The sequence below is a fragment of the Helicoverpa zea genome, chromosome 18 (assembly GCF_022581195.2).
Source record: "Helicoverpa zea isolate HzStark_Cry1AcR chromosome 18, ilHelZeax1.1, whole genome shotgun sequence".
Classification (NCBI taxonomy): Eukaryota; Metazoa; Arthropoda; class Insecta; order Lepidoptera; family Noctuidae; genus Helicoverpa; species Helicoverpa zea.
The window spans coordinates 8,714,681-8,727,956 of NC_061469.1; the positions used below are offsets into that span (position 1 = coordinate 8,714,681).

A 13,276-nucleotide genomic window follows, 5' to 3' on the forward strand; every position below is an offset into this window, starting at 1 on the left:
GACAGCTCTCACCGAAAACCAAACTACTCAAGACAGTTTCCCCGCCCTTGCCAAGATAATCACAAAAATCTTTGTGTTCTCTCTTGTTTGCACTACGTTCTATTTTCAAAACACACTAGTGTTACGGTATTACGTCACAACTCGTATTTTCCTAGACTCTGGTTTGTACGCAAACAAGTAGACTTTCTCTAATGTCATTTGGCTCCCATTCAGTTTTCCAGTCAAAGGCATGTAGCTTTTAAGCTGATTAGCCTTTTGAAGATTCCTCGTGTTTTTTGCAGACCGCTACCCTTTCATCAGATTACGCTTTGAGGATTGGGATGTTGTGGTGTTACACCTATAGTTGGTTACTTATATTTTGTTTGTTTTGAATGGCGCTTCCAAGATGTACTTTGTGACACAGCCATGACTAACGTACATGTTAAACCATGTACCTAATTTATTTTTGAAAATGTAAGTGTTCTTACAGTAATATATTCTGTTACTTAAGTAATTTTTATTAGAACATATTTTTAGAAAACGAAATGAATCATATATGCATTATAGAAATAGAATGCGACATGACGTGATCGACAGCGTGAAGTTTTTAAAAAAATATGTGAATTTTATGTAATTTGAAAAACCTTCAAAAGGTAAACTTAACTCCAACCAAAAGCATAAATGTATTAACTTGAGTAAACAAACTTCACTAAACCTACATCTTACAAAGTTTTCAGTCATTTAAAGTATCTCTGCGGGCGCAAGCAACTTGAATTTGTAACTCCATTGGGAATTAAAGCTTCCCTTACTTGCTAAGTCAAATACGTATCTGACTGGAATATTTATACGGAGCAATATGTTTAGAACTGATGATATGGCAGCTTTGAAAAATTGCCTATATGAAGGAAAATATGATACATAGAGGATCAGAAATGAGTTACTTTAGGTTAACCCAGGTACCTACTTATCTATGAATTATTATTTTTGAAAGTAGAATATAAAATAGTTGGGAATAACTATTTAGTGATCTATGGTTACGTTTTGAAAAGCATGTTTTTGCGGTATTTTTGATGTTTACTGTTACAGCCTTTTTATCGTCCTCACTGGGCACAGGCCTCCTCTCACACGAAGAAGGATTGAGCATTAATCACCACGCTTGCTCAATGCGGGTTGGTGATTTCAGACTTTATAGTCCAGGTTTCCTCAAGATGTTTTCCTTCTCCTTTTTATCAGCCATTGGTGTTCAAGATATACTTAGAAAGTACTTACAAACTTAGAAAAGTTGATTTGATGTTTGGTTTTCGTTTATTTATTAAAGTAATGTACCTATAAATACTCCTTATTTTAACGTCAAACGTTTAACATTAACAAATACCGAATTAAAAACATAATCAAGGTATTCATAAAAGGAGCAAATCCAATCAACATTAAATCAAAACAACAGGTCATTAACCTTTTTAATTTAATGTTGTAATTATGATTATCGGTTATAAGCACAAAGCTAACCTATAAACCTACATACATTTTCATGAAATACTGTTTCAGTGATTAACAATTCCATTTACATATTAATAGGTAGTTTGTTACGTAAAAATCTCACTTTACTCAGTTAACACTCATTACGCATTTATGGACGTTTATTTCGTTAGTTTTTGATTAAATGTTTTTATTCTGCATATATTTACAAGTTGCCAAGTCCCTGAAAAATACTTATGTAAAGTAAACTTTTTTAAGAATATTTACCCACCATGCTTCACTATAATCCTTATATTCTTCAAGGGCTTCAAGAATATATCTGTTAATGTATTTCTAGAGTAAAATATACCTACTGCAAAACAATTTTCTTGATAACAAATATGTAGTTCGTGCATTTCAAGAAGTTACATCATATAACCCCTAAACCTTCCAAAATTGGATTCCCAAATCCACAAATAAAATAGGTCTAACGAGGAATTAAGGGCAATTTCACACGGTAACACTGTGGAGTCTGCATTAACAGTCGGGAACGGTGTTCTCGACTTAAGCTTGTTATACGCTTGTTATCCCGGGGTTCAATCAGCCGAAAGCTATGTTGACGTCGCGTCGGCCCGGCGGAGGCTTATACTAGAACTTTTACACCTATTTAAGCAGTTACCAGGACCACAGACCTGTGAGGGATTGGCTTCGATAATGCTTGAATGTTCTTCGGAAAATTGAGGCTCGTTTTCGTTGCTGTTTATGATTTTCGGGGTCATTTGCTTTCCTTTTCATAAAGATTAGATCATTTAAACTTTAAACAAGACTTTTGTTGGCTTGAATTGTGACTTTCTCTATATCACACGGATGTTTCGCAAACAACGTGAATTGACTGATTGAATGGTTTTTGACTTAATCGATTCTCTGATTACACCAAGTAATCTTATCAGAGCTGGCAGCAGACGCAGTTTCTATACATTTGCATGCACTCCAAACTTCAACTCTTGAATACGAGAACTCAACTACGTCTTCGCGTGCAAACTCAAACTATTTCCAAAACTTCGATTGATTATTCGGCCAAAGTCGGAAGACAGCGCGTCAATACTGAAAAGATAGTATTTGAACGTTCACTGAATTTTGTAGGATCATTATGTTAATAGCAAAGATGGGGACTGATCACGTCTTATATTATCTGGTTTACGGATTTATTGTAATTACGGTAACTATAGAAATGCTTTCCCGGAATACCGAAGTACGGTCGTTGTTCAAGGTCGTTTTGGCGGAATGTCAAATGTATGCTGAGATTTTATTCACTGTTCGATCGATGGCAGGGAATTTATGTTATGATGAGTATGCCTTGTTGGTATAAAATACTGCTATGACGTCGTAAAAGTTGTTTATATGCTACGTTATTAGGTATTCTGAATTAAGTATTTGGTTTTCCTTTCCTCTGTTTTGCTTTTGAAATTAGTTTCTTTATCAATTTCAGTGTCCACATAAGATACAAAAGTAAAAGAATAAATCAAACGGAAGTAGGGCTTATGGAAGTTTGACTTTTTTTTTAATTTGCGATGTGAAGAGTTTATGAAACTTTAACGCCAGACCTTAGCCGTATTTAGTACAACCTGATATGCCCTTTTCACACATTACCGCTACATTATCAGAATATAAATATTACTTAAGTACATCATATTTTACCAAAATGAAGTACATACATCCACTGACTCAGCTCACAGCTTAGACATCTTGTCGATCAAAATGATTCGTGTTCTACTCGCCGACAATACTGCCGACTGGTACCGACTTATACCGATACTATGAATCTTAAGAGCCGCTCGATACTTTCAATAGTTGTGACGTAACGGTACTGATCAATGCTGACGGACAAAAGGGCATCGCTGTTTTATTGTGCAAAGGATTTTTGAAGATGTAAGGCTAGGATAGTTCTTTGTTGTTTTCGATAAGTTTTTGTCCACTGTTAAGGGATTTAAGAGAATCGAAACTCAGTTACCAATGGCTTCAGGGTTGAATTGTACAAGTAAGAACATGATTCGTTTATTATCCCGTAGCCGGATGGTGACCGAAACTATCCTTTGTCCTTCTACCTGGCCTAAGCTCTAATTTTCAGCTTAAACGGTTCAGCCATTCTTGTGTTATAACTAGTGTAACTAACACGACTTTTTTATGAATGTTCTTTTAAGGACAAATACGCCTATCGTTATCTTGAGATAAGCACCCTTAGTGGAGCACCCATTAGTACTATACAGTCGGAACATTATAACAATGCAATCGGGAATGTCCGTGCGTACTCGGGCTACTCAATGACGGATCATTGTGATTCCGGCAGAAATTCATCCGGCATGTCTTCTATTGATGAACCGCGCCAAATATGTCAATCTGGGACCCTTTGCTACTAGATTCTTGGAGATAGTTTGTAAGAAATATCTTACAAATAAGGAAATATAACACAAGTTAGGAATATAGTATAAAAACACTAAGTATTGCACGCGGCCGATGCATTAAATGGCTGACTTTAATAACGCAAACTTGTTTGAAGTGAACTTTAAAATAATTTAGATTATTTTTCCGACCCAAATATCGACCAATAGAATTGCACCATTCGACGTCACGTGGTACAACCTACATGGTATTATACTGAAAATTTTTTGAATATTTTCTCTGGTCGTTGCTACGTCAAACTGACAGGTTGTGGCCGACATTTGGGACGGAAAAATAATCTCCCGAATACCACACGAGCTTCATAATTATCTGGCATTTCCCTCAAGGTTCCCTGCAAACAAATAAAGTCGTCAAGTTTTTCAGGAAAAATCACTCGCGCTTCGCGCTCGTTATTTTTTAACCTGAAAAACTTGACTCCTTCATTTGTTTGCAACGAACCTATCGGAAAATACCCGATAATTTTGAAGCTCTTGTGGTATTATAAGTGAGTAAATACATAGACAACAGAAAAAATTGAAAAATGTGGTCAAAACACAAAGTATAAAACTGTTTATTGGACGCCGAACTTAGAATGTAAACTTTTCCAATGTAATTTTGTACAGTTTAATTTATTTATATCTTTACGTACCGAAGTAATTATAAATCATGTTAATGTATATTGGCCTAGTTCTATTACAGTAACTGTAACCTATATTTAAATTACAACAGCTTACAATGTACAATTAGGCCCAATTTTCCTCACTTCCGCCTCATAATGTTTGCAATTTGACACCCTGTTGAATATTGTTGGATACGACTTCGACGCACGAAACTTTGACACACTCTCTAGTTGTAGGTTTATGAAGCCAAAACTTCCTAAACTTAGTATAAATTATTCCCCAATAATGTTCGATAAGTGCCCAAGAGTACAAACCCTAAATATATCGTTCAATCTGTAAGTACGTACAGGAAGCGAGCTGTTAGAACTTATACATAGATTCATACCCGACTTTTTTTTTAATAAAACCTGTAGCTTAGTTTTAGAGATTTTATACTACAAAAAATGAGAATGTAATCGATTCACGTCCGTCAGTCATCGAATCGTTAAAAAACAGGAATTTCAAACTGCTATTATAACTGTAAAACGTGTGAAGCTGAATATTGGCACGTGCCATGTGCCATGCAGTTTATTTCCTCTCGTATCGACACAGGCTATGTGGTGGAAAAAGGCTTTCCTAGTCAGCAAAGATAGAAAGAAACGGATAGCTATAAAAGCCATGATATTCTAGATGGATATAATCATTTACAATAGATCTATTTGAGATATCTTGCAGTTCCATTCACCAAGATGAAAATATCGGGAGTATTATGTCTATAGCAAAATCTACAACCCGTTCCCCATTTCACCTTAATATCTCATTATCACTGGAAACGGCCCATTTTTCTCCGATTAAACCGATATGCTATTAAATACCGTATTACGAACATTTATAGCCATCGATACGAGGAAAATAACCTATTACACTGGCCACGTTGCTCCCGAGAGGAAGCTATCAATCGCGTCATTGGCGTCCCACGCTTATTAGCGCTGTTTCGGGGTAACGTCGCCTTCCTAATATCGACTGCCTGTTAATTTATGATCGCCTGGTACTTTGGTGATGGCTGTTGACTATTAGCTATGAAACATAATGGTTTCTTTTTCTTAATTTTATTGTCATATCTAGGAAATTAAGAATTGAGACTTGCCGATTTTTTACTTTACGATTTACCTGTAATTTTATTCGAATCCATATTCCCGTGATTTTTTGATGAGATAAACTGATAGGAGGGAGATGTACCAAAGAAAAAAAAATACTAGAAAGAAGATGCACTGCAGCCTTTGAATGCTATCAAATACCTACTACTAAGTATGAGCTATTGTACAATTTGGGAGATGTATTCTTGCGGCAGTTTTAATTAGTGAAACAGTATGCGGGAACGCGAAAGGTCGAGCTACTAATGTATGCACGTAAGTTGCGCCGCTCTTTTTACGTGCCCTGAAATATCTGATGCCATTGTTTGTATATCATGCAAAGCTTTAGTTTCATGTTCAAGAATAAGTAACATTCCTTCCTTGCATATTTTCTGGCAAAGGGAGATTTCATGTTTAATAGGTACTGGTTTAAATTCTTAGGTGAAATGTCTGATAAAAAAAAAGTTTCTTGTAAGCGAAAGTGGACCTTATTGAAATTAAAATAGCGTTTCTTTTTGTTTCAGATTCGTAACCATGCCGGGAACGTCCTAGAACATCGCAGTGTAAATAAATACATAGGTCTATTACTAAAGCAATAATCAGTTTAAAAAACGTAGAAACCCCGTAGTGACGCTATATAAAGTGCTAATAAGCCATAGTTCTAGTGTTGCTAGTAAAATTAAATCTTCCATAAATATTTTAATTTAACTTTAGGCTAAAATGTGGCGTGATTGTAACTGTTAATTCAACAATCAAAATGATCTTTAATACTAGTAACATAAAGTTTAAATTACAACAAGAGTTGAGCTTTATCGCTTCGCAGCGTACAGTCGACGACAGAAGTGCATAGCTAGTGATATAAATAAAATAATGTTAAAAAGAAGATGCCGCAGCGCGCGCCGACGTCATCAAACTTGATGCGACCGTTCGTGGTTTTGGCCCTGCCCGGAATGTATTTGCTGTACAAGTACAACCAGTACCGTCAGCAGCAAATGGAGACCGCGCGGCGCCGAGTCACCGAGCGCGAGCTTATGCACCTCAACACTAAAATCGTAAGTTATTGTTTAATATTAATTAGTACGTAAATGAAGGTTAAATAAAACGGAACCGGCAGAAACTCAAGACTAGATGACAGGAAATGCTTGGAATAAACGGATAAATAAATAAGTAGTAAATTAAATTACGTACGATTGCAGTCGTTTATAGTTTCTTTGCCTCCATAGCTGTTAGATTCACGCAGATTTTTTGCTAAGATGAAAGCTGATTAAAACTGTATTTGTAAGGTAAAACACCACTCGCACAAGAGGGAAATACAACTACAATGCTAACAATGTGAAACACTAAATTGATCATAAACAGCAGCTATTAGTCATGCTGTAAATAAATCTCAGTTACTAAATCAGTTCAAGAAAGGCGATGAAAACCATACTATGCCAAACGTCGGCGCGTGATATATTTTTATAGCTCAGCCGTGAAGAGGCGAGAGAATCATAAAAACACATAAAATAACAGGTAGCTAAAGTATTGGGTGAGTAAGTGCACTGCCTAGATTCTTGTTATTTCACTACATAAAATATACCCAAGCAAATGCATAAGAAAAGCTTAGGCATATTCTACCATAATTTTCGTGACGTGGCTACTTATTACCTATTAGTTACCTCTTTAATTAAGTGTAGCAACTTTTGTTTTGAGCTATAAAAATTCTGAGACACGTGTTCATAACGTTATTTTAAATGAATTTATTACGTCAATTAAGTACCAATATTGAACACGCATGATTTGATTAGAACATTTTTAAGAAACGTTTAAGTACATTGAAAGTATTTTGTTTGCGACTGTACCAACGTTATTTAGTCTACGTTTTTTGTATCGTATTGTTCGGTTCGGTTGTTGTGGCGACATTTCTGAAGCGGCAAGAATAGTTTGTGATTTTTTCACTGTTTACTTTGTTTGAAATGTTAAATTGTATTAAGATGTTTTACTGTTGTACTATGCTTTTGTTTAAAATTATTTGTTTGTTATGTAAAGAAGTCTAGGCTGTATCTTCATGTATCTAAACCTCATTAATGAAACCTTAAAAGAAACCAAACTCCTTTTTACATCAATTTTTAATGTGCCAAAAACACTAGGAACTTTGAATTTCATGTAAAGAAGTTTTTTAGGAACTTTAAATTTCATTTAAAGAAGATTTCAAAATGAAAACTAGCAGAGAGTTATCTTGATGCTACTCAACGTTACGGCAGAGCTCTTAAAGGGAGACGAATCTCTTTAAAACTACGTACTTTAAAGTTTTTAGATTAAAATACTTAAGTTACTAAGTAGACTGCTTGTTAAGTCATTGCCGACAAGAGTTGCAGCTTCTGAGTGGAAATATGAGTCATAGTCTGATTATAGTGCGCCAATATTAATATTCAGTCAAAGTTATTGCTGAAACTATTGTTTACTATTACTTATTGAAAATAATGATTTGTCTAGCAGTTTATCTACTTCAACTATTTAAAACACAATAATTAACTCTGAACAGCCCAAAAGATGGTCGAAATTAACGCCAAGAAAACGACCAATGAAAGCCTATAATGAAAAGCTTTCCTGAACCCATGACCTTGCTTCGAAAACGCCTGTCAAACGTCATCCATCAAGTTCGCTTAAAAAAAAGATCCGTTTCGAATACGGATGGTATTTTTTTTACAAACGCCTCTGAATATACGTGAACAGCTACCATCCGTAAGCAAAACGATTCGTTCCTCGGCATTGGCACTAAATCAAGTCGTTTTGCAAAGGTCAGTTGTACAAAAACGCCGGTTGTCGACATACGGAGGCAGACTGGGTGTGGACAACACGCGATGGACTTCGACTTTCCCATGACTCAACCATTACCTAGAAATTCGTAGTACTCACTGCTATCGTTGTGAAGCAATTTGCTGCAGTGAATTGCTTGTGAACATGATTGGACTTATTATATGGAATGTGGATTATAATCAATCAATATGTTATATTGTTTACCAAAAGAAATACCTTACAAATTGCTCAATTAGTCAAAAACGGTTTCTCATGATTTCGTTACATAATAAATCAACATTGATTTCTATAAACCATGTCAATTCAAATAAAGCTCCCAAGGTGCAAAGCAAAAACCATTCATGGGATGTGACTCCACGAATGTCCATGATAACTATCAACCATCACTGGATGGGACAAGGTTTCAGAATTTTAATTAGAATAATCTTTACGCACATCTATTAGGTATATAATACATAACCTTGAGCCTCTATATATTTTTAGGTTCAGAAGTGGAATTTTATTAAAAAAAAATACAATTCGACAAGAATCCGTTTATTTTGAAATTTTAATCAACACAACATAACAATTTAAACAAATACTGCAAACTTCAATAATTAAACAAAATGATTTGAAAAATGGCTTACGTGACCTTAATAACGACCAGCACTAATTATCACAACACTTCCGTACACTCCGAGAGCTGACGATCAAATAGAACCGTTTCTTCTTGACAGCTCCCTTTTATAGACTACGGTAGGGTAGTTGATGGCGTCGTCTCGAAACTCCTTACAATATATAGATATAAAAAAAACTGTTTTGTGATATAAAATTATTATTACAGCAACTTCACACTAGCGGAACTTCCGCACTGATTTTCCGAGTGGCACAGCGCGTATTATATAGGCCGTGTCACTTGCACGCACTCACTTATACGCATTTTATAAGCACGGTTTTGCTATAAGCGACAAAGATCCGCTAGTGTAAATGAGCTGTTATATGTACAGCTGATTCATATTCATAAAAAATAAAACCTGTCAATTTCCTAAAGGTTCCAAATATTTATTTTTCTACTGAATAAACAAACAAAACCGTAAAGTTTTTATAAATTTAGGGTAAAGGCGGGATAGATGCCGCAGTGGGATAGATGCCCCATTTTTAAAAAACCTAACGTCCCATGCTCGCGATTAAGAAACAACCGTTTAACTAGAAGCCACAAGCACCCCGCACCTAAGTTAGCCACCCGCCGTCGAGGGGTGAGGTCGCGTTTCGTTCGTGTGTGAATTCATCTCCGCGGCGAACTTACAGCGAGCGTAAAATTTTTAAAGGTGAGTATTTGCTGTTGTGTAACTTTATAAGTAGATATTAATTCCAATTCATGAAGTATACATTTTGATGTAAATAGTTGCTCTATTGTATTTATTTATTTAAAAAAATACTAGGGCATCTAACCCTGTCAAAAAGGATAGTTGCCCTGATTTTTTACGGTATAGGTGCCCCTGGGGGCATCTATCCCTCCATACACCACGTGTACCCTGAATGTATTATAAGTGCTTTGAATATATATTTTTAATATATTTTTGTGTATTTTTTTATTTTTCGTGTGTTTATGTATAGGTATTTACATTTTTTATTGATTTTACAGTTCAAACAGTGAAGATGAAGAGAATTCACCTAAGAACAAAGTTAAGGGAAAGAAAACTAAAGGTTTGCCGGTGAAGAAGACTAAAAGAGATGGACAGGATGAGCCTAAAGATACAAATAAAAATAACTGCATAGAATGCTTTGAAAACTATGAACAAACAAAGTCTACATCCGACTGGATTCAATGTGTAATGTGTCAGTGCTGGTTACAGGAAACCTGTAAACTTTTCAGAAATTTTTCCTCGAGATGTGGAAAACTTAAAGCACTGTCCGGTTAAATATTATAATGCTAAGTATATTGTGTTATTTTAGTTTTTAAGAAAGAATGATTTTTATGATTTTGCATGTTGAAACTAAATAATTAATATTTTATAAGGGTTTAAAATATAAAATACATTATTTTTGTTGAACAAATACTTTTAGAATTTTTTGTGTTAATTTTAATTAATCTGATAATGAATATAAAAAGATTTTAAAAACTGCAAAATACTCTTCATTACAAATAAATTAAAGTAAAAAAATATATAAATATTATTAATATAATATACTTATACAGTATGAAGGGCATCTATCCCGCACCGTAGGCATCTATTCTTGCTAGTATTTTCAAGGTGGGGCAACTATCCATAGGGGTAGGCATCTATCCCCAAATATTGAGGTCTAAAATCTGCAAAACGTGTAGTATATAGGTCCAAAAAGACAAATCACAAATAAACATAAAGGATTAAACTAGTTACATCCATAGGTGTTATTAATGTAGAACCAATATTTATTAAATTATAAGCATATTTCAAAAAGTGGGGCATCTATCCCGCCTTTACCCTATCAGACTACTATTTTTTGCACTGTATTTGAATATTTGTCATGAAATGTAAATACGGGACCGGTATGTCGAATCAAACGTTTTTACTAAATAAATAGCGGAACGTGGAGTATTTAAATCTAAAATATTCGTTTTTAAACTAATGATATACTGTCGGATATCGGACATATACAAACCACTCAAATGTGCCCAAAAAAGGAGGTTATATTAATATAAGTTACAGTTGATATATGGAAGGAATACGAATACAACTAAACTTACCCACGTAACCCACCCTTAGTAAAACATATTTCAATAATAGGTACCTACTTATAATTTCATAAATCGGATAGAAATCCAAGATTTCAAGTATGTCCCCTACATACTTCTTAGGTAATATTAATAAGTATATTTCCAGATTATACTTATAGTATTTATCCAAAGGTCAAAAACCTTAAAAAGACCTAGTTTGTGAATACTAAACTGGCGGCCAGTTGACATTTAATACTAAATATCACGAACACAGTTCGGTGACCATAGAGCTATGTTTGTCACGCAATTTCCTCAGTTAGACAACTTGACTGATCACCTACGATTATTGTCGATTAGCAACCCCATTTATAAGCAATATTGCCTTCGATTTTCGGGGAGCCAATTCGCGTTGGCGTAACGAAATTGTCCCTTTTTTCATGCAAGGGTGTACAAACCCAAGGATTTTTCTACGTGCATGCAAAGACAAAAATAAACCAATTGGGTAAATAATGAGGCTTGTAGATGTGACCCATTTTCCCCCCTGAATTGGTCAATAATTTCAGCGTACACCATTATTGATTTCGTAAAAACATTTAATATTCTTGAAGGACTTATACAAAGACTACTTACCTGTCCTTCCTTTTATGCATACTATGAATTCAATACGACTTTTCCATATGGCTTCAAGGCTAGGGAGCCTAGGTTACTTCCTGAGAAATTGATTTAAAACCAGTTATAAAAACTTAAATTGGATACTTAAAATGCATCTAATCATGCATCGATATTGTAAAACTGAAAAGTTTCTAACTTTTTAATTCGATCTCGAAACGTTCATTGAATAAAAAAATTATAGGTAGGTACAGTTGCATATCATCGTCTCTCTTAATTACATAAAAGCTACAAGATACCCCATCCGTTACTTCAGAAATATCTTACTTAATAGGTACATAAGTAACTCAGAAACTTTAAGGACCAATTTACAACAACAGATTAACGTCCCAATTACGAGAGTGCTTGAGAATGCAATACAAACTCCGTGTTATCAGATTATTGGAGCCGAGGTCGATGCCTGTTCAGCTAAATTCTGTAATTGCTTCCTCCATTACGAGACCAACTTCGTCTTACTCAGCTATTTTTTTCCATTTTCCAGCCGAAACTTTTTAACTCGCTGTTAAATTGTCGCTTGTTGGAGTTCGGTGGTGAATTTATTGATTTCAGATACAAATTGAAAAACGAGTGTACCAATTAATTAAAATTTTCATGAAAGCTTGATGTTTTCTCATGTTTCTCTTTGAAACTCAAACAGGAGTTAGAAGGATCGTTGATCTAAGTGCTCGATTACTTGAGACAGTTGTGTTTGTGTAACACTGATTAAAATGTACTGCGACCTGTTTCTTAGGAGTTTTAAAAGTCAAAGGCCGTGAAAGTCCTCTCTCAAGATTCACGCTCTTGAGTTTACCGTCTTATGTTCGCGTTTTGAGCACGAAATCATCTTTAGTGAATTCTGTTGAAATATCCTTCTGCCCTTTAGTTTGCAGTGGATTTTGTCTTTGACTACTGCTCAGTACATTACCGCACCTAATAATAGTGGCATTAGTTCTCTTGACTGAATTACTACACCTGCCCAAGCTCCATCTTCCCTTACCATGAGGCTATAGCAAGTACTACAGATGCTAATGATTCCTTTGATTGATAACAAAAAAATCTCATCAAAACACGACTTAACAAATAGTTGCATCTCAACCAAAACAAAACAAAGGTCCGCTGATTGAATGAGACAATTTTAGAAACGCTAGTGAAGAAATAGGCCAATAACAGCCGAGAGTAGACTATAAATACTGCAGTGTCAAGGCAGACCGTTGACGCCCCACTTTCCCTCTCAACGAGCTGGACTATAAATATGTTGCAGGCTCTATATTGGACGATACCGATGTTGATTTAATTACGAGTAGAGAATAGGCGTAGGCGTGCTTGTGAATGAAGCTATGATTGCTTCATATGTGGCTCGGACGCTTGATCACTCTATGAAAAGATCTCATTAATAATAAATTGTGTGAATCAATTGTGTTGAGTATGAATGTGAATCTGAATGGTAGTCACTCCTTAAAAAGTTTTTCAGCTCCAATTCAACCTTCTTTGAAACCACACAACCTCTTTTCACAAATAAAATTGAACCAAAATATTCTGTCAAAATT

At 35.0% G+C, this 13,276-nt stretch overlaps 1 protein-coding gene across 1 annotated transcript in view; it reads left to right on the forward strand.

The window, feature by feature from the left end:
- LOC124638797 (vicilin-like seed storage protein At2g18540) overlaps positions 1 to 13,276 on the forward strand; it is a 76,169-nt gene that overhangs the window by 17,084 nt on the left and 45,809 nt on the right. Inside the window, exon 2 of the mRNA XM_047175903.1 lies at positions 6,130 to 6,657. Coding sequence (XP_047031859.1) covers positions 6,490 to 6,657 — 168 coding nt within the window. The 5' untranslated portion in view covers positions 6,130 to 6,489. The remainder of the gene's footprint in view (positions 1 to 6,129; positions 6,658 to 13,276) is intronic.